General features: G+C 53.6%; 3 protein-coding genes across 7 annotated transcripts in view; all 3 read left to right on the forward strand.

Moving 5' to 3' along the window:
- Positions 1-11,359, forward strand: part of SNRPA (small nuclear ribonucleoprotein polypeptide A) — a 13,255-nt gene extending 1,896 nt beyond the window's left edge. For 2 of the 3 annotated variants that reach the window (XM_070498962.1, XM_014860283.3), the window contains 6 exons: positions 358-444; positions 4,065-4,237; positions 6,885-7,064; positions 8,844-9,017; positions 9,456-9,544; positions 10,981-11,359. In XM_070498962.1, coding sequence (XP_070355063.1) covers positions 372-444; positions 4,065-4,237; positions 6,885-7,064; positions 8,844-9,017; positions 9,456-9,544; positions 10,981-11,140 — 849 coding nt within the window. In that variant the 5' untranslated portion in view covers positions 358-371 and the 3' untranslated portion in view covers positions 11,141-11,359. Of the gene's footprint in view, positions 1-136; positions 445-4,064; positions 4,238-6,884; positions 7,065-8,843; positions 9,018-9,455; positions 9,545-10,980 lie in introns of those variants that run through there. The other variant, XM_070498963.1, reaches the window with a different exon arrangement.
- A 2,576-nt stretch (positions 11,360-13,935) lies between these two features.
- Positions 13,936-15,413, forward strand: MIA (MIA SH3 domain containing). The gene is made up of 4 exons (XM_014860287.3): positions 13,936-14,201; positions 14,288-14,421; positions 14,880-14,990; positions 15,319-15,413. Exons 1-4 carry the CDS (start codon positions 14,078-14,080, stop codon positions 15,340-15,342), a joined length of 393 nt encoding a protein of 130 aa, XP_014715773.1. The 5' UTR covers positions 13,936-14,077; the 3' UTR covers positions 15,343-15,413.
- Positions 15,414-16,098: 685 nt separating this feature from the next.
- Positions 16,099-24,722, forward strand: RAB4B (RAB4B, member RAS oncogene family). 3 transcript variants are annotated; one of them, XR_011498555.1, is made up of 9 exons: positions 16,099-16,308; positions 17,523-17,603; positions 17,873-17,987; positions 19,432-19,494; positions 19,575-19,729; positions 20,704-20,799; positions 20,900-21,030; positions 21,867-21,980; positions 23,449-23,561. XR_011498555.1 is itself a non-coding variant. In XM_070498964.1 (8 exons), exons 1-7 carry the CDS (start codon positions 16,293-16,295, stop codon positions 21,013-21,015), a joined length of 642 nt encoding a protein of 213 aa, XP_070355065.1. In that variant the 5' UTR covers positions 16,099-16,292; the 3' UTR covers positions 21,016-21,030; positions 21,867-24,722. The 3 variants fall into 3 exon arrangements, 2 of the variants coding, with proteins under 2 accessions (XP_070355065.1, XP_014715772.1); XM_070498964.1 differs by having other exon boundaries at positions 21,867-24,722; XM_014860286.3 differs by lacking the exons at positions 21,867-21,980; positions 23,449-23,561 and adding an exon at positions 24,344-24,722.
- Positions 24,723-24,971: the final 249 nt, after the last annotated feature.

Genomic DNA, 24,971 nt, shown 5'->3' on the forward strand with positions numbered 1-24,971 from the left:
GCGAGGCCAGGGCGCCACAAAGTCATCTCTCCTTCCCCAACGGGCTCTTACATCCGGGCTTTTTCTCCTGGGCTGCCCTCTGAGCGCTTGGGCCAATGGGAATCGCCACTTAGAACGCTCCGCCTACTGATCGCGTAGAGCATGCTGGGACTCGTAGTAGCGCTTTCGAGAGTTCCCTCGCACGCGGGGAGCAGAAGCGGTGTCTTGCGTTCGCTTTGTTTCCCGAGCTTCGCTTGTCTCTTCCCTCCTCCACGCCCTACCTGACTTCCTCCTGGGAGGAAGATCTCTAGGCAGCCCGCGTTGGGGCAAAGGATTTGGAGAAAGCCAGGGCTGAGGTTGCCTTTTTCACTTTTTCAGCCCTACCTCACTCCATGGCAGTTCCCGAGACCCGCCCCAACCACACTATTTATATCAACAACCTCAACGAGAAGATCAAGAAGGATGGTGAGTTCTCGCAATAGTCCAGACTCCAGGCTGGCCCGCAGGAGCCGGCCCCCTCTTCCATCCCCGGTATCCGCCTGTCTTCCTCAGCCTTCTCCAGCCAGACTGTTAGAGTTGACCCCTCGGCCTTTGCACGTGCTGCTTCCTCTGTCTTCACCACTCCCTCCGCGCATCTCACACTCGGGCACGGCACGGTAACCTGGTCACTGTTGCTCATCCTTCAGGGTTTCGGCTTACAGGACCCCTCCTCCAGGAAGTCTTCCCCACCCCCTTTCCCCTCAGGTGCCTGCCTCTGACTTCCCACAGGCCCTGGACATTCCCCCTCTCGCCCAGATCGTTCTGGGCTGTCATGGGGCTGTCTCTCCACTGGCCTCTGAGCTTCATGAGGGTAAGAATTGGGACTGCCCTGGTCACTGTTGTGTCCTCAGTGATGAGCCCAAGAAAAAAATGTTTTGTTCCAAAGTGAAAATGACTATTAATACTTTAATTTTTAAAAATGCGAAGAATAATCGTGATGGCCAGCACTCTGCCGGGTGCTGATATCGGAATCTTGATCACATTTAATTTTCACAGCAATCCTGCAGGAAGGAGCTATTATTCCCATTTCTTAGATTAGGAAATTGAGACTCAGGGGTGATGTGACTTGTCCAAGGTCACACAGCAAGGAAAAGTGACTGAGGCCACCAGTGTGGAATTCTGCTAAAAGAATTGATTCTTTTTTATTTTTATTTTTTTGGTGAAGAAGATTGGCTGTGAGTTAACATCTGTTGCCAATCTTCCTCTTCTTTTTTTTTTCTATTCCTCAAAGCCCCAGTACCTAGTTATACATCCGACTTGTAAGTCATTCTAGTTCTTCTGTGTGGGATCTGCCACGGTATGGCCTGATGAGCGGTGTGTAGGTCTGCGCCCAGGATCTGACGCTGGATCCAGCCCTGCAAACCCTGGGCTGCCAAAGCAGAATGTGCGAACTTACTCCGCCCTCAGGCTGGCCCCAGGACTTGATTCTTGACATCCAACATACTGTTCCATTTTTTCCAGCGAGTTTTTACCTTTATTGAAGCTCACTTTCTGTATTTGAAAACTGGGCAAAATCATAATACCTGCTTGGCGTGGATGTTACGGAGATTACATTAGCTAAATCTCCGTGCAGCCCTTGTTTTTATGGTACCTGGCAGTTAGCAGGGGCTGGATGAAGGTTAGCTCCCGTCATCACCTCGAGAAAATTGTCGGGAGAACCGAAGGAGCTTGCTGGGATTAAGTTTCAGGTTACCAGTAAAGTTGCTGTTGAAAACAACAAGCCACGTAAAGCCCCTATGTGCTTTCTAGCATCATGCCCAGCCAGCACCCTGCAGGGCTGGGCATGCACTGGTGGCTCAGACAGTCCTGGTCCTGCCTTCATGGAGGAATTCGTTCATGAAATTCATTCATAGAAAGAGGGATTCATTCAGTTTCGTAGAGGAGGAGACATTCTGGAAGAGTGTTCCTAACCTGGACCAGCATGTGCAAATAGCTGGGGCCCGAGGAGAGCTGGGGCATTCTGGGAACTACAGGTAATCTGGTGTCCCTGAGGCCTAGAGGAGCAGCTTCCAGGGAGCCGTGCCCTGGTGGCTCATGGGGCCCTGTGAGCCGGGTGCGGCATGGGACTTCGTCCTGAGGGCATCGGGAGCCAGGCAAGGGATGCAGTCAGTCGTGAAAGTTCTTCCCAACTGCGGAAGGTGAACTTGGGTGGGCGAGGGAGGACACTGGGGAGAGGCCCAGAGTCCAGTGGGATGACTGAGGCCCCGGCTGGGGTCATGGGGATGGAGGAGAGAGACAAAACCCAGAAATTTCGGGACTGGCTCCACGGCCGAGCGGATAAGTTCGTGTGCTCCACTTCCGTGGCCCAGGGTTTCACTGGTTCAGATCCTGGGCATGGACATGGCACTGCTCATCAGGCCACGCTGAGGCGGCGTCCCACATAGCACAACCAGCGGCACTCACAACTAGAATCTACAGCTATGTACTGGGGGTCTTTGCGGAAGAAGAGAAAAAAAAAGATTGACAACAGATGTTAGTGCAGGTGCCCATCTTTAAAAAAAAAAAGCAAACAGAAATATCACCGGGAGAATTTTGGTTAATTGCTTCAAAACACCCTTGTGGGGCCGGCCCCGTGGCTGAGTGGTTACGTTTGCGTGCTCTGCTTCGGCAGCTCAGGGTTCGCCAGTTCAGATCCTTGGCGCACACCTAGCACTGCTCATCCAGCCGTGCTGTGGCATATCCCACACAAGAACTAGAAGGACCTACAACTAGGATGGACAACTAGGTACTGGGGCTTTGGGGAGGGAAAAAAAAGAGAAAAAAGAAGATTGGCAACAGGTGTTAGCTCAGGGCCAATCTTCCTCACCAAAAAGCATTAAGAAAAGAAAATCTGGCTTCCCCCTGAACCCCACTTGCCCTGCCTACACACACATTTTCATTTCTTCCCTCCCCTAGAATGTCTTTCACCAGCCGTTTGAGCTCAGATACCTTCTTTGCGTAAGATCGGTCCCCTTTTCCAGCCCGGGCGGTAGGAGAGGTCCTTCCTGAGTCTAGTTTGACTTCCGCTTGCTGTCCAGTGAGGAGGCATCTTGCTAGTGAGCTGCGGTGACACTGGACTCAGGTGGACTTGGCTCTTCCCAGCTCTGCAGGGGTTTCCCGGCACCCTCAGGACACCCCTCCTAGGCCCGTGATAAACATCAGATCCTGTTTCCGTCTTGGTAAAACGGAGACGGTTCAGTTGCTCCCTCGTGGGGCTGTTGTGAGATTTAATGAAGTTACTTCCATCAAGCGCTTCATGGTGTCTTTTTCCTTGGAAATGTTTGTGAAGTTTGTGTGCTGGAGCCTGCGCTGAGCGTGGGGATGCTGTGTAAAACAAATTGGATGGGCTGTAGGTCTTCAGGAGAGCTAGACAACAAGTAAACATGTTAGGAGGTGGAAAATGCCCTGAAGGAAAAGCAGGTAGAGTACGAGGCCAGGGGAGAGTGACACGAGGGGGCATTTCTTTAGACAGAGTGGTCGGGGAAGGCCTCCAAGGTGGCAACGTTTCTGCTGAGACCTGGGTGACTAGAAGGAAGTAGCCATGTACACATCAGGAGAAAGGTTCCTGGAGAGGGAGCAGCTGGTGCAAAGGTCCTGAGGCAGAAATCTGTGTGACGGGCCCGAGAAAGGGTCGGGAGACTAGTGTGGTTGGAGATACCAGGGTGAGATGGAGTGTGGGGAGAGATGAGGTTGGAGAAGTCAGCCAGGGCCACATCACCCAGGCCTGTGTTAAGGTGCTAGGGACAATGAAAAGAGTGTGCATTTCTGGGGCGGTGGCTGTGTGCCCTTGTAAGTATGGCTCGTTCCTCATACAGCAGCCCTGTGGGTGGGTATTGTTACTGCCCACCTCTTACAGCGGATGCACATGACCACTGGGGCCATTCTTGGCTGCTGCTGGTGTTGCTGGCTCTTGAGGGATTGCTGACCCACGGCATTCTGGGTAGGCTGTCAGTTGACTGATGGTTTCTCTTCTGGGCTGCACTTCCTTCTGAAAAAGGGACTTCAAGCCCCAGGACGTGGTACCAAGGCCTCTGGTCACCCCTGGATCTTTCCCTCCCCCTCTGCAGAGCTGAAGAAGTCCCTGTACGCCATCTTCTCCCAGTTTGGCCAGATCCTGGATATCCTGGTGTCTCGGAGCCTGAAGATGAGGGGCCAGGCTTTTGTCATCTTCAAGGAGGTCAGCAGCGCCACCAACGCCCTGCGCTCCATGCAAGGTTTCCCCTTCTACGACAAGCCCATGGTGAGCACTGGGGGTGTGGAGGATGTGCGTGTGAGCATGCCTGTGTGTGCACACATGTGCCAAGTGCTGTAGGACACTGGGTGGGCCTGGACTTCTGGGACCTGTAGTCCAGTCTCTTAAGGACAGGAGTCTCTCTTCCTGTCCCTCAGCTTTCACTGTCACTGTACTGGGGTGTGGGGACACACAGTGACCAAAGGAGCCCCCAGCCCTGCCCTCTCAGACCCACAATGCTGTGGGAGAGACAAGCCTGTCACCAGAGGGTGGCGACCCAGAGGGGTCAGGGCTGGGTTGGGGGTAGTGCACAGAGCTGGGGGAGGTTGGAGGAGGCCTGGCACCTAGTGAGAGGGCTCAGGGAAGGCTTTCTGGAGGAGGTGAGACTGAAGGAGAGGGAGAGAGAGCTGGGGGAGGAGAGGGAGAAAGTATCAGGCAGAGGGACTGTGTGGACTAAGGCCCAGAGATAACCAAGAAGTAAGTAATTGAGGAAGTGAGTCAGATTCATTTGGCTGGAGTGAAGGGTGGAAAGTGATGGGGAGGGCGTGACCTGGAGAGTGTGTCAGAAGTCAGGCTAAGGAGCTGGGGTTTGTCCTGAAAGTGCACTGGATTCCCAGGGGGCTGGGGAGCCATGGGAGGGTTTAGGGAGATGCCCGTGGCTGTTGCGCAGAGTGGATTGGAGGAGGAACGTTAGGGCCCGCTCGCCAAGGTGAGGCTGAGTGGGGCTCCCGGGCAGGAGAGGTTGGGCCAGGAGCAGGGCAGGGGCCATGGGATGGGAGGAAGGGGTGGGCTGCAGATGTTCAGGAGGCCGAGTGGACGGCCCGGGGGCGGCAGTCTGGGTGGTGAGGAGAGGTTTGAAGTCCCTGCCCTGAACTAGAATTCTGCCCTGTTGCTAGCAGACTCTATCTGTGGTTCTTCAGGCCTTTTCTCTTGTGCCTCAAAGTTTTCACGTTTCACCTGATTGGAATACCCTGGACCAGCTCCCTTGGGGAGATGACAAGTCTCAGTGTGTGCAGGTCCCTGGCAGGTCAGCTCGTGTGGAAGACAGTAGGCGGGGGCCCTCGCCTCCATCTGCAGAGGGCAGCCCTTTAGCTCCTGCCTGTTGTCGCCTCTGGGTGTGTGGACCCAGAGTCGCCGTACCTTCCAGTGCCTTTCAGGAGCAGCTAGGAAGTAGCTTTTTTTTTTTTCCTTAAGATTGGCACCTGAGCTAACACCTGTTGGCAATCTTTTTTTTTTCCCCCCTGCTTTTTCTCCCCAAATCCTCCCCCCCACCCCCCGCCCCGGTCCATAGTTGTATATTCTTAGTCGTGGGTTCTTCTAGTTGTGGCATGTGGGACGCCGCCTCAGTAAGGCCTGATGAGCAGTGCCATGTCCATGCCTAGGATCCGAACCTGCGAAACCCTGGGCCTCCAAAGCAGAGTGAGAGAACTTAAGTAGCTTTTGAGGTGTAACAACCATCGACCTTTTTGTGTTGAGTCTCCGCACCTTTTCTTGCCCAAATCAGGGCTGGGGATGTGTGAGTTGTTGGGGACTCCTGTTAGCTCCACCTTCAAAACATCCCCTGACTGCCTGGTTCTCACCCCTCCCCTGCTGCCCGCTGGTCCCGGGCACCGCTGTCCCTCGTCAGGAGTGTGGCAGCAGCTGCCTGCTGGTGCCCCTGCTTTGACCTCTGCGCCTCACAGGCTCCTCTATGCCACAACCATAGTGCTCCTTCGAGACACTCCACGGCTTCCGGCTTTCTCAGGAAAGGACAAAGTCTCACCATGGTCCCCAAGGTCCCTGCTGCCTCTGTAACCTTGTCTCCTCCCTCCTCATCCACACTGGCCTCTTGGATGGCTGTTCCCTTTGCTAGAATGCTCTTTCCCTGGGTGTCTACATGACTCCCTCCCTCCCTGTGTGTCTACACCAGTGTCCCTTCAAGCGGCCTTTGCCGGCCACACTGAAAATTTCAGTTCTCAACACTTCACATCCCCTTCTCCAATGCACTTTTTTTTTTTAATTTAAATTTTATTTTATTTTATTTTATTTTTTGGGGGGAAGATTAGCCCTGAGCTCACATCTGCTGCCAATCCTCCTCTTTTTGCTGAGGAAGACTGGCCCTGAGCTAACATCCATGCCCGTCTTCCTCTACTTTATATGTGGGATGCCTGCCACAGCATGGCTTGCCACGTGGCGCCATGTCTGTACCCGGGATCCAAACTGGCGAATCCCGGGCCACCGAAGTGGAACATGCAAAATTAACTGCTGTGCCACCCGGCCGGCCACTTTTTTTTTTGTACTTTAACTTTCCTTTGTTCCTAGGGAACGAAACCATACACAGTGTTCTTCAGGAAATAGGCTGATAGTACCTTCCTTTTCCGAGGGTACACCCTCAGGTGGCTGTGGGGGCCAGGCATCCCGTCTTTCCTTCAGAATCCCAGCAGCCCCCTGACTGAGCCCTTGCTACGTGCCAGGTACTGTTCAAAGCATGTGACTCATTTAGTCCTCAGTCACCCTTGGAAGTGGGAACGTCACAATCCCCGTTTTACAGATGAGGACGCTGAGGACAAGTGGTCTTCATGACGTTGCTCACCAAGCTCCTGGGAAGGCCTGCTTTTCCACCTGGGTGATTTGGCTTGAGGTCCACTCCACTTGACCCGTCTCCTCTGTTTGACAGCGCATCCAGTATGCCAAGACCGACTCGGACATCATTGCCAAGATGAAGGGCACCTTTGTGGAGCGGGACCGCAAGCGGGAGAAGAGGAAGCCCAAGAGCCAGGAGACCCCAGCTGCCAAGAAGGCCGTGCAGGGTGGGGCAGCTGCCCCCGTGGTGGGCGCTGTCCAGGGGCCTGTCCCGGTAAGCCAGGGCCCAGAGACACAGCCCTCTCATCCCCTGGCCGTCCTCAGCCACATGGCTTGGCTTGGGGCAGGGTGGGAGGGGTGTCTTCTGGGGGGCAGTTGAGCACCTGAATAATGATATCTCCACTCGGAAATGCCTGTTCCTGCCTGTTCCTCAGGATCTCTTTCTCTGTGTCTCAGTCTCTTGCTTCCTCTCTCTCCTTGACCTTGATTCCGCATTGTGTCTTTTAAGTCCGTGTCTGTGTAGCAAATGCAGAGGAAACCACTAACCAACAGTTAGGATTAGTAAGTGAATCTAATTTAGCAAGGCCGCTGGATAGAAGGTCAACATGGAACAAACAAGTAGACTTCAAACTGAAAAATAGCACCGAGGAGTAAATCCAACGAGAGGTGGGCATAACGGCCCGAGCGAAGCTGCAGAACGGTGCCGAGAGAGGCTGGGGGCGACGTCAGCAAATGGCTGGAAAGGCTCGCGGTTGTTAAGATGTCACGTCTCCAGATTGATCTAAGATTCAACACAATTCCCAATCAAAATCCCAACAGGAACTTTTGGAACCCTGACAGGCTGTTTCTAAATGCCTGGAAAGGCAAAGCAAGGCAGACGAGGCCTAGACAAGCCAGGGGACCTGTGATAGTGGTCAAGATGGTGAGGTGTTGGCGTAATGGTAGGAAGGTGGACCAGGGGGCAGAATAGAGTCTAGAAACAGATCTGAACATGTATGGTTACTCCACGTGCGATCAAGGCACCCCTCCATCCAGGGGTCAAAGGACTTTTTCTGCTCGTAAAGGATTCTGGGCCAATTTGATGTCTGTAAGGGAAAAATTAGCCCTACCTCAACTCTATCTAAGTTAACATGAGATGAATCATAGACCTGAAAGTGGCAGCAAAAACAATAAAGGTTCTAGAAGAAAACAGGAAAATGTCTTCAACCTTGGTAAGGGCATGACAAGTGGAAGCATCCTGTTTTCTAAACAGGATACAGAAAACACCAAGTGCTGGAGACAAGGTGGATGGCTGGGACCCCTCTCCCAGGTCTCCGAGTCTTCGTGTCGGCTTCTCTGATGGTCACGCTCTGTTTGTCCAACTCACACTTTCTCTGGGTCAGCAGCGCTGTCTGGGTTAGTGTCGAGCTTCCCCACTCGCCCTCCCCTCCCTGCACCCAGCTTTCTGTCCATATATGACTTCGGATTGTGGTTCCAGCTCTGGCAGCCCCCATCTCCCCTGGGTGCCTGTGCTGTGTGCCGTTGGACTCTCTCCTTCCCACACCACCACCGCTCCCATTTGTCTCTGCACCTGCCCTGCCCATCCTCGTCCAGCTCTGTCGTCCACTGTCACTTTTCTCTGTGCGTCCCTGAGTTTCTTTTTTTCTCCTTAAAGTTTATTTTTAGAAGCAAAAGTACGGCATGCTCAGTATGGTGTTTATTTCCACCGCTTTTAGTTAATTGTTAATGTTTCGATTTCTTTTGTAGTCCTTTTTTTCTTTCTTTAACATATCTCTAAACAAAGTTAGGTCATACTGACTAGTTTTTCTATGTTAAAATTTATTTTTAACTCCTTCTGATTTAATGTCCCTCTGTGGCCCTCGGTCTGTTTCGCTCCATCTCTCATTGGGTGCCATTTTTGCCTCTTTCCGAGTCTGGGTCTTTCTCCCTGTGTCTCTCACACCCTGGGCTTCCTCTAACAGCCCATTCTCCTCTCCCCTCCTGCTGACACTGAAAGCACGTCTCCTGTCCCCTGCGGGCCTCACCCTCAGTCCTGCCCTCCCTCTCTCCGCAGGGCATGCCGCCCATGACTCAGGCGCCCCGCATCATGCACCACATGCCGGGCCAGCCTCCCTACATGCCGCCGCCTGGCATGATCCCACCACCAGGCCTGGCACCCGGCCAGATCCCACCGGGTGCCATGCCCCCGCAGCAGCTTATGCCGGGGCAGATGCCGCCTGCCCAGCCTGTAAGTGTCTAGTCCTCTGGGGTCTCCTGTCAATAGTCAGAATCAGAGCATGATAATAGGAGGGGATGGGTAGGGGCGCTGTTGTGGGTTGGGTGGTCTGGGCACGCCTCCCTGAGGAGGTGCTGTTGGAGGATGAGGATGGGGGTGTGCAATGGAGAGGGTGTGGCATACTTGTGGGAGGAGCTTTGGAAGGTTCTGGTGAGGCTGGAGCAGAGGCCAGCACCTAGATCCATTCAGTGAACTTCTGCTGAGCGTCTGCTTATGGATACGGCAGTGCTCTCTGGTGGCTTACGGTTAGTGGGGGCAGAGAAGGGTAGATAGCAGCAACAGAGGCTATGTCAGGTGAAGGGCTAGCAAGAATTCAAGCATTGTAGGGGATGGAGAGCAGGAGGGCCGTAGATCCTCTGCTAGACTCACAGGCTCCTGTCTCGCTGGCAGCTTTCCGAAAATCCACCAAATCACATCTTGTTCCTCACCAACCTGCCGGAGGAGACCAACGAGCTCATGCTGTCCATGCTTTTCAACCAGTAAGTGGGGCCTGTGTCTGGGCAGGGGCTGGAGGGCGATAGCCAGAAGGTTGTCACTGTGGGGACAGGCCTCAGAATTCTGGTGGTGGAGCCCTGAGGCTGCTTATGCTTTGCAAGCAGGACAGGGGTGTGGTGGTGATGAGGCTGGAGCTCAGCCATAGCCGGGGTATGCCAGCCTTCATGGGGTGGGCGACCAGGCTCTGGGCCTCATCTTGCCGGTCTCTAAAGTGGAGGCATGCAAGGTGCATGTAAAACAGCAGCGAGATGTCATTGAACGCTGGCTAGACTGGCAAAATCAGGGCTGTCAAACTGCGAGTGTGGGAGGAGGTGTTTGAACCCTCTTGACCTGCTGACGGGATGCAGACCGCCGAGGCCATTGCCATTGCGGAGGGTAACCAAAAGTTGGGCAGTGTGCTCACCTGGCGGCTCTGCTTCTGATCTCATATCCTAAAGAAATTCTTAACACTGTCCGAGGGGTGTAGATGGGGAGTTGGAGGCAGCCTGGGAGAAGGGAGAGAGCAGCACCGGAGATGCAGAAAGAGCAGTGAGGTGGCCAATTCTGATCGCCCTATCTTCAGCTAAAGACAAAGGAGGGTGTTGGGGGTAGTGGTTTGGGGCTTCAAAGGGGAGGAAGGCAATTCTCATGGAAATGGAAAAGCAAGTGTTTGGTAGATAAGAATGGGCTTAACCAGGACCCTCCCTGTCTACTGATACCCAGAGTTATCTGTGGTGATGGCCTGTCCTGGGGACAGGCCTTTTATCTGAAATTATCTTGTAGGCAGTTAGGGGGAAGGTCAAGGTTTCTTTCAGAGTCTTTTGTTCTTAAAAATAAGCAAGCTAGAGACACATCTTGAGGTAGCCAGTTCTGATTCCCCCCCAGCACTGTGGGTGGTTCTTCATGATAGCACTGGGAGGAAATTCTGAGAAACTGGATAAAACAGAAAAACAATACCATGTTGATAGCATGTCAACAAAACAATATGTGTTTTCTAAGAATGCTGATGGAAAAAAGGATACCCAGTAAACATGAGAGTGATTGCTTAATGGGGAAGGAAGTAGGAAAGAGAAGAGGGAAATGAAAGAGCAGATCATAGGGTTCAGGGTGGTGGTTATTTCTGGAGCGGAGGTGGGTGGGTTATGGTTTGGGAAGGATGGGGGTGGGGCAGTGTTGTTTCTTGATCTAAGTGATGGTCACATGGGTGTTCGTGTTAAAATTTCTTATTTAATCATATGTTTACGCTGTATGCACTTGTTTATATTAGGGTTTCTCAACTTAGCACTAGTATATTTATTGGGGCGGGGTAATTCTTTGTTATTGAGGCCGTCCTCTGCATTGGAGGATGTTCAGCACCATCCCGGGCCTCTACCCACCAGAAGCCACAATGTTAGGGGGAAATGCTGACTCTGGATCCCTGAGGTCTGTCCCCTTCTCTCAGGTTCCCTGGCTTCAAAGAGGTCCGGCTGGTCCCCGGGCGGCACGACATCGCCTTCGTGGAGTTTGACAATGAGGTGCAGGCAGGGGCCGCTCGTGACGCCCTGCAGGGCTTTAAGATCACCCAGAACAACGCCATGAAGATCTCCTTTGCCAAGAAGTAGCACCCTTTCCCCATGCCTGCCCCCGCCCCCTGTTCTGGGGCCACCCCTCCCCCCTTGGCTCAGCCCCCTGAAGGTAAGTCCCCCTTGGGGGCCTTCTTGGAGCCGTGTGTGAGTGAGTGGTCGCCACACAGCATTGTACCCAGAGTCTGTCCCCAGACATTGCACCTGGCGCTGTTAGGCCGGAATTAAAGTGGTTTTTTGAGGTTCGGTTTTTCACAACCATTTGTTGTTTTTATTTTCTTGTCTTCTCTGTTTCCCTTCCCTGCACATCAGAATATTCTGGGTATTTGGACCTCCCGGCACATTGGGGGTTACAGCCTTGGTGACACACGGAGTGGTGTAGTAATATTGTCCAAGCTTAAGCCACCTTTACTACTCCGGGAGATTTCTGTTTTGTCTCAGTCAGCATTCAGGGCAGGAAGTTGAGACCAGGCTGCCATGTACACTGGGCAGGTTCTGTGCCGCACAAGGATGCCACCTTTGATGGCACACCATTCACTTTGTAGACAGTTCCAACAATTTGCTAATGCGATAGTGTTAAGGAAGAGGTTTTTCTTTACTTTTTTCTAACCTTCACGAAAGTGCCTTCTGTTGTGGCAAGAGTCCTGCAGAAACCATTCTGGGTCGTTCAGGAAAAAGGGAGGGAATTGGGTGCTCGTGAAATCGTTGCAGGGATGGTAGGAGTGGCAGTCTGGGTTTGAGAGTTCAAGTTCAAGTTCAAGTCTGCAGCACCTGATGGAGCTGCAGGCTAGAGTTGAGGAAGATGCCGCTGCTGCTGCTGGGGGTCCCCAGCTGACCTGATCACACGTGGGAAGCTACTGACCGGATGCTGGGGTGAAGAGTGTGGCCGCTTCAAGCACAGCTGCTCTCCCTTGCTGGCCAGCTGCCGGCCAGGAGGCCCGGACCGGTGGCTGAACCAAATTCCCCTCCTGTGCCCTAGCTGCAGGGGAGTCTAGGAGATGTCATTTCTGGCTGGACAGCCACGTACCCAGCTGAAGCTATGGATAAGAAAGGCACATTGAATGGGGGACCTTTCTTAGCAGTCTGTCCCACACCTAACCTGGGAAATTTTAAATTGACTCAAAAACAAAATATTGGTTAAAACCCTTTCTCATCCCATATAGATAGGAAAATGAGATCATTTGCCAGAAGTAGAAAATTAACCACGAAGCAGAATGCATAAGACATAGTGTTAAATTCTCTTGGGATGTTTCTTTCTGCCAAGGCTGTGAGCCCAAGTCTGCCCCTGCTCGGCTTTCTCCCTTAAAGAGGAACATGAGTGTCCGAGTGATGGAGACTTCTGGCACCAAGTGCACACCGTCCTGTAGGATCTGAAAGACTGAATGGAGAGGGATTGCCGGCCTCACCAAAAGGCACAGTGTTACTGCAGACGACGAGTGGAACCGTCTCACCCCCACACGGGCAACCACCGGTTCCGTGGTCAGCAGATCCTGGCTTCTGCTGTCTGCCTGGGGCACCCCTTAGCTGTTCCCATAAGCAATTGATGCTGGAACTCTGAGCTTCATTGTCTTCCTGCATAAAGAGGAATCTCTCTATATTGTTTGTACTTGTCACTGCCCCCAACACACCCCCCCCACTGCCAGGCACTTAGTAAGCACTCAATAAATTCAGCAATACTTGCTGAGTACCTGTTATGTGCTAAATACTGTTCTTGGCGTAAGCTAGGCAGTGGTGAATAAAATAGATAAGCTAATTCCAAATATTGTGTTCTGATAAAAACAGAACTGACTTAATGGAGTGATGGGGTGGTGGGGCTGGCACACAGTGACTGGACGGATCCAGGAAAGCCCCTCAGAGGAGGTGACATTGGAGTAGAGCCGTTTTACCCTCTCCTGGGACTTGGTGGTGGGTGTTGGGTATGTAGGGATGGCTTAGGGCCAGTCTTTGCCCCTCATGAAGTCCTCCCCTCTCTAAGCCTGTGTGTGTTCATCCTCTTCCCCCTACAAAAGGGTGGGACTTGCCGTCCCAGAGGTGAGAGAATGCTTGGGGAAAGAACTGGATGCTCAGGAGAGTGAGTTCAGCAGGGATTTCTGAGGCTCACGGTTAGAGGTGAGACTGGAGTTCAGATCCTCCAGCGCTTTCTTATTCTCTTGGACACCTGAACTCCAAGCTCGGTGGTGTGGGTGTGGGCCTGGGGCCAAATCTAGCCCCCCTACTTCCTGGCTGTAACCCTGGACAAGTTCCTTAAAGCTACACTTCCATGTCCACGTAAACTGGGGTTATGATAGCCCCTCTTGAGGAGATGCAGAGTATCCATGTGAATTAATGAAAATACTCATGGTGAATGCTGTATAAATAACCATTAGCTCTTATTATCCCTATTTTACAGATGAGGCTCTGAGAGGAGAACTAGCTTAGCCCAGGCCACCGGGTCAGGAAGTGGCTTGTGAGGATAAATGTGATCTTGGTAGGGCATCGCTCCAGCCTCGGGCCCAACATGTAATCTTTCAGTACTTGAGAGCTGGGGCTGTTCCTGCCATCAAAGGGCTGCCTTTTTCTCTTGCCCCTCAGCACAGGAAATTCCAAGGTAGTTTTCCATACCGGCTCCTCTGGTTCTGTCCCTGGAGGGGACAGCAGAGGGGCCCAGGTACCCAAGCAGACTCAGGAGAAGATAGAATTGCATATGTCAACCTGCCTGTCTGGGCCTCTCTGATTGTTGAGGGGGTGGCTGTCACTTGGAGTGGCCTGGGCTGCTTTGGGCCTACTGGGCATTTCCTTGGGCAGGCAACCCTCACCCTGCCCTTGAAATGGTTCTGGCTGGGTAGCAGCCTCTAGGTGGTGTGGGCGAAATTTGGGACTGTTTTAGGGCGGGGACAAGAGGCAGAACACAGGTTTCCTTGTCCTGCTGGAGAGGTGGGGCAGGAGGAAATCGGAGACCCCATTTCCCCTTGGTTGCACTCTCACTCATAATCCACGATGGCTTGGTCTCCGGTATTCCTCGGTGTCATCATCTTGCTGTCTGCCTTCCCAGGGCCTAGTGTCGGAGGCCCCATGCCCAAACTGGCTGATCGGAAGCTGTGTGCTGATGAGGAATGCAGCCGTAAGAGTTGGGGGGTGGCGGGTGTGGGGGCTTGGCTTGCTATCTTGTGAGGAGGGTCCTGGCATTCCCTTCTATTCCTTCCCCAGACCCCATCTCCATGGCTGTGGCCCTTCAGGACTACGTGGCCCCCGACTGCCGTTTCCTGACCATACACAGGGGCCAAGTCGTGTATGTCTACTCCAAGCTGAAGGGCCGAGGGCGGCTCTTCTGGGGAGGCAGCGTGAGTCTTGGGAGAACAGAAGAGGAAAGGGTGTGGGGCTAGGGTGGGAGTGCACCCTAATTTTGCTCTTGAAGGGGAAATTCGAGGGGGTGAACTGAAATAGTTTTGGGGAGCTACTGTGATCTACTTTACTTTTACTTTTGGGTACCTGCTGTGGGGCCAAGTTCTGTTCTAGACACTGCAGATAGAACAGCAAATGATCCCTTTTATTCTAATGGAAGGAGACAAGTCCTCAAAAATATCAGCAGATACGCGCTGCTCTGAGAATTAATACAGAGTGACCAGATGACTACTTTACATCCGGCGGTCAGGGCGGGTTTTTAAGCTGAGACCCGAGTCTCCATCATAAAGATGGAGCCAGCCATGTGGAGATCAGGGAGAAGAGAGAGTGCAAAGGTCTTCAGCAGGAACGAGCTTGCCATCTTCCCAGACCCTGCCTTGTAACCCCTCTTCTCCAGGTTCAGGGAGATTACTATGGAGACCTGGCTGCTCGCCTGGGCTATTTCCCCAGTAGCATTGTACGCGAGGAGTCCACTCTGAAACCTGGCAAAATCGAAGTGAAGACAGATGTGAGTGTTTCGGGGGCTTGCAGGGATCTGGAGGGAGGATCCTTGGGTTGTGATGATGGGCAAAGATGCCCCTCCCCTTGGCTCCCGGCAGCCTAGTTCTGCGTGCTGGGACAAATTCCCTGCCTCAGTTTTCTCATTTGTAAAATGGGGAGTGATTTCTAAGTCCCGGTGAAGTTGAGAGGTGCAAAGATTAGAGGGCCCTGGGCTAATTTGCATAGCACTTGTGCAGCCAAACCGGCGCCTGCCGCCACAGGCTTTGCTAAAACCACTAGATCCTTTGTGGTGTGATCGCTGGGTTTCTCCCCACGGTTTCCCCTTTCTCTTTCAGAAATGGGATTTCTACTGCCAGTGAGCTCAGCCTACCGCCGTCTTTGCTGTTTTTTTTCTCCCCGGCTTTATGCAAATACATCAGCCAAGTGCAAACTGCTGGTCTCTGTGGTCTTTGTGGTGGGGCTCTATAAAGGAAATGTTTCCCCCGCGTTCCTGCATTTAGCCAATCAACTCACTGACTGTGGTGACGTCAGTGGTTGCTGGGCAGAGTTTCACAGACTCAAAGCTCTTTGCTGCACTGGGTACTGGAGAGGGGCTCCTAAGCTTAAGTATCACATACAAGCAAATGAGAAAACAGCCCAATTGGGGGATGGTAGTGTCCTCTCGGCCAATGACAGGAAACTGAAATATTGGGAATGAGCCAATCAGACCGTGAGCAAGACACAAATCGCAGAGCAGAGGTTTTCTTGGCAGATTATCTGCAAAGGGAGGCGGAGGTTAACTTGCGTGTATCCCCCCCAATTTTCATCCTTCTTGCCTTTGAGGTCAGAAACCGCGTTCGCCAGCTCAAAATCCTCTCCTCTTCCAGGCTCTGTCAATCCTGCCCGTGGCCTCTTCTTTGCAGCCGTATCCCCGCCCCAGTCTGCTCCTACCCAATCCGGAGTCGGACTCCTGACCAAATCCGTTTCTCTGCTCGGCGGAGCATCCTCTGCACCGCCCCTTCCCACTTCCTCCGCCAATCACTCGCTTTGGTCCCGCCCCTCTCGGCTCGTCCCCTCTCACACCGCCAATCCGCGCCTTTCGTCCCGCCCCCCGGACGCCGAGTCCCCCAATCCCTGCCCTCGAGGAGCGTGGCCCGGTATCCCGCAACCCTAGCGGGTCGCGCCGGAGGGGGGTGGAGGCGGAAGTGGCGGCGCCGGGCCCCGGGAGTAGGAAGGAGCCCGGGCTGCAGCCGGAGTGGAGCGGCTGCCAGCCGAGGAGCAGGCGCGGCCGCGGCGCCATATTGTGGCCCCCAGCGGCCGCGACCGAGTCATGGCCGAGACCTACGGTGAGGGTGATGGACCGAAGCTGGGGTCTGGGGTCCGAGCTGGGGGAGGATGCGGCCTGTGAGGAGTGGGGCGGGGCTTTACATATCCGGGGGCGGGGTCTGGTATTGTGGGGCAGGGCCTAGTGGATGCTGGGAGGGGTTTAGTGGGTCTAAGGCTGAGTTTCATCGATTTGGGCGGAGCCTGAGGGTCTGGTGTGTGGTTTAAATAGATCTGGGGCGGGATTTGTGGGAGCCAGTCACGATGGATCAGAGATAGACCTTGAGGGAAAGGGTGGGCCTTAGTGTGTCGGGCGGAGCCTGAGAGGATGGGGCGGGGCTGACTGTGTGAATGGCAGGGGTCGAGCTTGATGGTTTAGTGGGAAGCGTGAAGGGATGCTCTGGACCCTGGACTGCTCTGGTTTGAGAGGTCTGGAGTGGGGTTGGGGATAAGTTGGCCTTGAAGTAGGGGCTGGGACTAGTGGCAAGGGGTGGGGCTTAAGCTTGAGAATATGGTCAGGGCCTTGGGCAGAGGGAGGGAGGAGGGACTGAGAATTGGGAAATCAGGATGGATGGATACGAGGTGCGACGACAGGGTGCAGTGGAAAGAGCACTGGTTCAGGAGTCAGAGAGTCTTATTAGGACTGGTTTAGGAGTCTCTATTCATTCAACAAATAGAGAAAAGCAGAGGGAGCAAATGGGAACCAGCTTGTCATTTTCAGGGAATCAACTGAAGGACAGAGGCTGGAGTGGAGTGACTGAGGCAGAGAGTAGTAGGAGGTGAAGTCGTGAGGGACAAGGACAAGATTGTAGACCTTGATAAAATGGCTTTCAAGAGACGATTGCCAAATAATTAGCTAAGGTTTTGGACTCTGGAGCCATTTGACCTGGGTTCCAATCCCAGTTCTGCCTAGTTGGGGGACCTTGGGCAAGTCAGTTAACCTTTCTGGCCTCAGTTTCCTCATCTGGAAAATGGGGATAATTATTAGTATACCCCTCTCATAGAGTTTTCCTGAGGATTAAGTGAGCTGTTGGTGTAAGTAAAGCACTTTATAACTGTGCCTGGTACATGGTAAGCACTATATAAGAACGATCTGTTACTGTTGTTATCCGTTGCTCAGTTTCTGCCTGTGTCTATTTCTCTCCCTGTAACTGTGATGATCTCTTGGTTTCTGTCTTTTCCCCTGTCTCTCTCTCTCCCCGAATGGGTTTCCCTGATTTTTGCTCCATCTGCCCAGACTTCCTCTTCAAATTCCTGGTGATTGGCAGTGCAGGAACCGGCAAATCATGTCTCCTTCATCAGTTCATTGAGAATAAGTGTGAGTTTCTGGGGGTGGTCCTGGGAGCATTGAACCGTGGGCATGGGCATGGCGTACGCACTATGGGGTGGACAGGGGCAGGGCTGGCCATAGGTCCAACTCCAGTGCTGGCTGCCTGCTCCTTGCCTTGGTGTATGGCCTTTGCTAGGTCCTCCTTGAGCCTCAGTAACCCCAGCAATGAGAATGGGTTTGGACAGGCTGAGGAGGCCTTGGAGGACAGGGAATCCTCGGAGCTCCTGCACTGCCTCTTCTCTCCCTCCCACTCCCAGTCAAACAGGACTCCAACCACACGATCGGCGTGGAGTTTGGATCCCGGGTGGTCAACGTGGGTGGGAAGACTGTGAAGCTGCAGATTTGGGACACAGCTGGCCAGGAGCGATTTCGGTAGGTGGGCTGGGCTCCCAAGGACAGAAAGAGGGAGAGGAAGGGGGAGGAGAGAGGAGAGAAAATGAGAGAGAGAGAGGTGTGCAGAGTCACTTGGAGATGATAGGAGCAGGGAGACACGGAGAGGGCAGGCAAGGCAGAGGGAGAGAGACTCTGATTAGCAGGTACATAGAGCCAGAGAGAGACGGATTCCTGGAGAGAGGACGACAGAGACAGTGAGAGGAAAAGAGATTGAGAAAGAAACATAATGAAGAGAGAGAGAGGCAGGGAGGGACCGACAGGCCCTGGAGAGACTATGATAGATAGACCCATGTGGCTGGAGGGATGGAGACCTGTGCCCAGGGAGAGATGGGGCCTGCCTGGAGAGAAAGAGATGTTTAGGGGTGGGTGCGAGGGGTCAAAGTTGAGAGAGAATGACTAAAACAGAAAGGGAAGCTTGCAAGAGAGATACACACACTCAGAGAGGGAGAGAGAAAGAGAGACAGAGACTGAGAAGAAGAGAAAGATAAGGGAGATTAGGAGACAGAAGAGAGCCAGAGGCAGAGACAGAGAGAGATGGAGAAGTGGGACAGGTGGAACCAGAGAGATGGAGAAATGGATGTGTTCTGGGGAAAAAGAGAGAAATACATAGGGCTTAGCACAGTATGTCTTCAGGACATGTCTGCAGAAAAGATAATAGACACATAGAAACAGAGACCGAGAAGGAGAGAAAAACAGGGAATCCAGTCCACAGAGAAGTGTGCTCCCTGGGCAGCCCTTAGTAGCTGCTAAGTTAATACTCATGTGTGAATTCCCTGGATGAGGTGCATGGAGCCCAGAGACAGACAGAGACAGGTGTGTGGCATGGGCTGGGTTTACAGGAAGTGCTCATTACATGCTTGTGGAATGATTGCACGAGTTCCAGAGGCACCCAGACGGTGATACAGGGAGATACAGACAGTCGGCCACACTGGGAAAGGGGCCTCCCTGAGACACAGCCGGAAAGGGACAAGTGAATGTTGTTGCATAGCACTTGGCCAGGACTGGGCAAAGGGGAGATGACAGAAAATGATGAATGAATGAATGAATGAATGAATGGGAAAGCAAGGGTGAGGATGAGAGAGCCAGAATCAGAGAGAGGCAGAGCCAGAGAAATAGAGAATTAAAGACATAAGCACATAAGAGAGACAGACAGAAAGACAGAGACCAGTGAAGAGCTACAGAAAGATGGGGACACAGAGAGAGTCAAAGATGGGGGAGACTCAGACAGGCAGCTAGAGAGACAGACATTGAGGGACTGCCTCACAGACAGAGAAACTGTAGTGAGACCAGACCACGGCCAGGTTTTGGGGGATGGGCCAGCAGTGAAGGGGGGCCTCCGAACCACCAGTCTCTCTCCGCAGAGGGGGGCAGTCTCGGGGCAGACCCCAGCCTCAGGGGTGACTGGGTCCCCCTGGCCCCACAGGTCGGTGACACGGAGTTACTACCGAGGGGCGGCTGGAGCCCTGCTGGTGTACGACATCACCAGGTGGGTGCTCGGAGCGGGCCGGGCGGGGCCGGGGCCACCCCTCTCCTGCCTGGCCTCCCTCCTCTCTCCTTCCTCCACAGCCGGGAGACTTACAACTCGCTGGCTGCCTGGCTGACGGACGCCCGCACGCTGGCCAGCCCCAACATCGTGGTCATCCTCTGTGGCAACAAGAAGGACCTGGACCCGGAGCGTGAGGTCACCTTCCTGGAGGCCTCCCGCTTTGCCCAGGAGAACGGTGAGGGCCGAGCCATGGGCCGGCAGGGGCAGGGGGCTCATTGGAGGAGGGGACAGTTCTCTGGGCCTCCTGTGTCTCTGGCTGTGCCCAGCAGGGGAATGTGGAGATTTAGAGGTCTGGGTTCAAATTTGAGTGCTGCCACATGCGAGCTGTGTGACCACTGTGATCGTCAGTTTCCTCATTTGGAAAGTGGGTATCACAGTGTTTCCGCCTCCCATTATCCATGATGGTTAAAGGGAGATGGTACATGGAAAGCTCTTAGCACCTCCTGCGCTGGGTGGGTGCTTGATTAACATTGGCTGCTAAGGAGGTTTCCACCAGGATGGGGAGGCAGTGAGGGGGCTACTGGTATAAGGTGGAGACCGCAAACTCCCGTGGCCCTAGGGGATATCTCATTCGAAAATATCACATTGGCCAAGCAGCTGCTGGCTTTAGCATCTCCCCATGTTCCTCCAGTTTGTAATCTCCAAACTGGAGAGGAGGTTTTGCCGTTAGAGAGATGTGGGTTTGAATCCTGGCTCTTAACTTACTGCGTGGCCCTGTCACAGGCCGCCTAGGCCTGTGCTAGATGGTGCTGGGGACACAGTGACAAGGACAGTCTGGGCCCAGCTCTCATAGGCTCACAGTCCAGTGGGTGGGGGAGGGGGCCAGGCCCATTTGCAGATAGTGACAGCCCAGAGGGGTCAGAGCTGGGATGGGGGAGGCACAGGGGCTGTGGGAGCCCAAAGGAGGCACCTGACCCATCCTGGGAGGTCAAGGAGAACTTTCTGGAGGAGGAGATGTGTGGCTGAGCTCTGAAGGAAGAGCTGGGTGGGTACCTGGGGAGGGCGGCATTCATGGCAGGGTAACAACACAGACAAGGAGTGAGGGCAAAGGAGGAGCGTTTGAGGAACAGACTGAGGGGCAGCAGGTCAGAGTGGGATTGGGGGATGGGGACGCCCGAGGCCCTGACCTTCCGGAGCATCTGCCCCCAGAGCTGATGTTCCTGGAAACCAGCGCTCTCACCGGTGAGAACGTGGAGGAGGCTTTCCTGAAGTGTGCTCGCACCATCCTGAACAAGATCGACTCAGGTGAGGCCCCCGACTGACTGACCAGCAGGAGTCGGAGAGGAAGGTGGGGCGCCGAGGTCTCCTCCGAGGGACCAGTCCTGACCTCTGCCCTCCTCCCTAGGCGAGCTCGACCCCGAGAGGATGGGCTCAGGCATTCAGTACGGGGACGCCTCCCTTCGCCAGCTGCGGCAGCCTCGGAGCGCCCAGGCCGTGGCCCCTCAGCCCTGTGGCTGCTGAGACCTGCGGAGCCAGGTGGGATACTGGGGACTCAGGGACCGCAGGGGTGGTCTCCTGGCAAAGGGGTGTATGCGGCAGAGACAGAGACACGGGACAGGAGAGATGACGAGAAACAATGAGAGAGAAAGATGCAAGACCACTTGAGTTAAAGGAGCCATCTTCCTGGCCACAGGGAACTCACCGGTCCTTCTCATCCCACTGCCGGCTCTCTGCCCTGGATCTCTGACCCTCCCATGCATAATTCACCAGATTTTTATTGAGTGCCCACTGAGGGCCAGGTCCTGTTCATGCACTGGGAACACAGACAAAAATCCCTGCCCGGGTGGAGCCCACATGTTCTTGGGAGGAGACAGACAGTAAACAAGATACATGAGTAAATGGCATAGTAGTTAGAAAGATAAGAATATAGAGAAAAATAAAGCCAGGCAAAGAGAGGAGAGGGGGTGGAGTGGAATGTTGGACATGATGATGAGGAAAGGACTCACAGGGAAGGTGACATTTGAGCAAAGACCTGAAGGAGGTGAGGGAGGGTGTCATGTGGGTCCCTAGGGGAAGGTGCTCTAGGCAGAGAGAACAGCTGGTGCAAAGGCCCTGAGGTAGGGTTGTGCCTGGCCTGGGTGAGGAAGTCCAAGGAGGCCAGCATGGCTGGAGTGCAGTGTGTGTGGTGTGTATGTATTGAGGGGGGAGTTGAGCAGGAGATGAGGCCTCGGGTTGGGGGAAGCAGATCAGTTGGGGCCTTGTGGACCATGCGGAGGCCTCTGGCTTATACCCTGGGTGGGACGGGAGCCACAGGAGCGCTCTCAGCAGAGGAGGGACAGGATCTGACTCAGGGTCCCTCTGACTGCATATAGAGGAGAGACTGTGGGGGGCAGGAGACCAGCAAAGAGGCTACTGCAAAGTCAAGATGAGAGACGATGGTGGACAGGACCAGGCCGGGGGCAGAGGAGGGACTGAGAAGTGGATAGGTTTGTATCCTTCTGGCCTCTGTCTCCAGTCCTGTCCCCTCTTGATGTAGCCACCAGGTCTTCCTAAAGCACAGATCTCATCCTGTCCTCCCCCTGTTTGGACCATCCATGGTTCCCGGGGCCCAGGGGACACAGCTAAGCCTCCTGAGCCTGGTGTTTGACCCCCTGCAGGGACTGGCCACTGCCGAACTCCCCTGCCCCAACTCCCACCTCTCCCCACCTCTCCGGGGCTGTGTATATCTTCCCAATTCTCCCCTCTGTGCTTCCTGCCCACCCTCCTCCCAGCCATCGGCTGCTCCAGGGCGGCGGTGGGGAAAGTGGTTAGCCTTTGGCAGAGCCACCGTGGTTTCCTGATGGAATGGATCTGGAATTTGAGAGAGAGGAGTCAAGGGTGAGTGCTTTGGCAGCGCTCTCTCTTCCCTCCAGGCCTTTGTGTCTGCTGGGCCTCGGCCTGGCGCACCCCTCTGCCTGCCTCCTTTTTCCCGCCAACTGCCACTCATCATCTGCTCTCTGCTCAAATGACTCTTCCTGCAGCAGGAAACCTTTAAGGGCTTCCCAGCTGGGGTTACTCCCTCTTGCTGGGTGGTCCCCCAAGTGCCCTTTCCTTTTTGAAAGCATCCAGCTCTGTACACTTGATCATTGTTATCTGTATGGCGTTTGTCTTCCCCATCTGAGAAGGGAAGGGGGTGCTAGACCAGGCTCCAGAGCCAGGCCGCCTGCGTTACACTCCGGCTCTCTCACCTGGTGCCAGAGTGACTCTGGGCAAATTACTTACCCTCTCTGGGCCTTGGTTTCCTCATCTGTCAAATGGGGCTATAATAGTACGTCCCTCAGGTGGGTATTCAGAAGATTAAGTTAGTTCACATAAAGTGCTTAGAACAGAGCCAGACACTTAGTAAAGACTTGGTAGACGGAGGGCTACTTGTTATTTTTCTTCTCACTCCCCATTGGAAAGCCTCTGGGCTGTGCAGAAGTGGGTGGGTGTGTACTGTTCACGTCAGGGCTTAGTATATCTGTTTCAGAATTGGCCTCAGTGAATCCAATGTCCTAAGACAGTGCTCTTTCAAACTTTGTTGACTGCGATCTGCAGGAGGAAATATATTTTCTATGTTGACCTAATATAGTCACACACAAATAGAAAACTGAAACACATGTTTTCTAGCACCAATCTGTTTTTTTAAAAAAATGGATGTGTAATTCACATAACATAAATTTAGGCCTTTTAAAGCGTGCCGTTCACTTGTGCAACAACTTGTGCAACCACTGCCTCTGTCTAGTTCCACAACAGTTTTATCACCCTAAAAGGAAACCCCTCACCCACTCAGCAGTCTCTGCCCATCCCACCCAGGCTCTGGGCACCCACCAGTTTGCTTTCTGTCTCTATGGACCAGTATATTCTTATTACATATGATGCGCTCTGATATTTTCTATTCTGTTTTATTCCATTTCAATAAAAAAATCGGTCCAGGCCCACCAAACTGGTTCCCCAGCCCATTCATGTGCTGCACATTGGAATCACCCGGAGAGCCTTAATGGCCTCACCCCAGAGATTCTGAAGTGGTTTCGGGATTTCTAGAAGCTCCCAGGTAACGCTATCTGCAGCCAAATCAAGAACCGCTAACTAAATGAGTCTCCGCATTTTAGAAAACACTGGAACGGGATGTAGAGCCAGGGTGGTCCAGAAACATAGAAGGACATAGAGATAGAAAATGTAGACATTGAGATGCCCTTCTACAGACTCAAGGAGACAGCTCTCTGAGGCAGAGAAACAAGAAGATGCAAGAACCCTCAGAGTTGTTAGTGCCCTGGAGTTGATTCCGACTCTTGGTGAGCCTGTGTCCAGCAGAGTGGAACCCAGCCTGGTCTTTTTGCGCCATCCTCTCACCTTCTGGCGCTCTATCAGACAATGCTCTGCTGCTGTTCGTAGGGTTTTCATGGCCAGTTTTTCCAGAGGGTGGCCATGTCCTTTTTCCTAGTCTGTCTTAGTCTGGAAGATCCGCTGAAACCTGTCCACCATAGGGGACCCTGCTGGTATTGGAAATACTGGTGACATGCATCCCAGCAGCTTGCAGCTGCCACAGTATAACAACCTGACAGACTGGGGAACCTGGGTGACCTGGGCCGCAGCAGCAGTGAAAACACTCAATCTTAACCAGGGCTGGCACACTCCAAGAGAGAGCCCGAATTACCTGCAGACGAGAAACAAAGTCAGACAGACAGACCATGTAGAAACTTTAGGAGAAAGAGATAGGTATGGACAGACAGACACAGATAGGAGGGCAGGAAGATACCCAGAAACGAGACAGAGACACCAGCTGGACAGAGCCAGGATCCCTCGAGTTCACCACACACTTTTCTTTCAGCTCACCTGTTCTCCAGGACCAGCCCTGCCCTTCCGGCTGGGGCCCAGTCCCAGGCCCCAGGAGGCCAAGCCCCTCACCTGTCCTGGCCCCGGAGAAGCTGCCCCGCCACCTGTCCCCCTTCCCTGGCCTGGTGGGGCCTGGCTGAGGGGCAAGACTGAGCCACGGGGGAAGGGGGAATCCGTACCTGCTGCTGCTTCATCTGTCTTGGCTAACCCCTGTTCCCCCTGAAATCCCAGCCATACTCGAAGAGTTCCCAAAGCCTGAGACCAGGGCCATTTGGCCCCAGCTCCCTGCCTGGTCCTGCCATTGCGAGTACGTGTTATTTATTACCTGGAGGCCTGTCCCGTCCCCACCCCGCCCCCATAAAGCATTGTTTACACCTGTGTCTTGGCCTCCATCATTTTGGGGTGGTGGGGAGGGAGGAGAGACAGAAGAGGTCCCTGATGGAAGACTCATGTGTCAGGGTGTTTGGGGTCCATGTTTTTGGGTTGGTCGTAGTGTGGGGGTACACCATGACTCCATGACTCAGGTGTCTGTTGTGGAGGGAATCGGCACTGTGTGCACATTTTGTGGCAATGCATGCTGGAGGCCTACATATGTAACACTGATGTCCTTATGTTTGTGATGT

This window comes from Equus asinus, chromosome 26 (assembly GCF_041296235.1).
Source record: "Equus asinus isolate D_3611 breed Donkey chromosome 26, EquAss-T2T_v2, whole genome shotgun sequence".
NCBI lineage: Eukaryota > Metazoa > Chordata > Mammalia > Perissodactyla > Equidae > Equus > Equus asinus.

Coding starts and splice junctions, on each gene's coding strand:
- MIA (XM_014860287.3), top strand. CDS start 14,078: ATGGCTTGGTCTCCGGTATTCCTCGGTGTCATCATCTTGCTGTCTGCC. Junction 14,202..14,287: donor TGCTGATGAGGAATGCAGCC/GTAAGAGTTGGG, acceptor TTCCTTCCCCAG/ACCCCATCTCCATGGCTGTG. Junction 14,422..14,879: donor GGCTCTTCTGGGGAGGCAGC/GTGAGTCTTGGG, acceptor CCTCTTCTCCAG/GTTCAGGGAGATTACTATGG.
- RAB4B (XM_070498964.1), top strand. Junction 17,988..19,431: donor GCTGGCCAGGAGCGATTTCG/GTAGGTGGGCTG, acceptor CTGGCCCCACAG/GTCGGTGACACGGAGTTACT. Junction 20,800..20,899: donor CCTGAACAAGATCGACTCAG/GTGAGGCCCCCG, acceptor CCTCCTCCCTAG/GCGAGCTCGACCCCGAGAGG.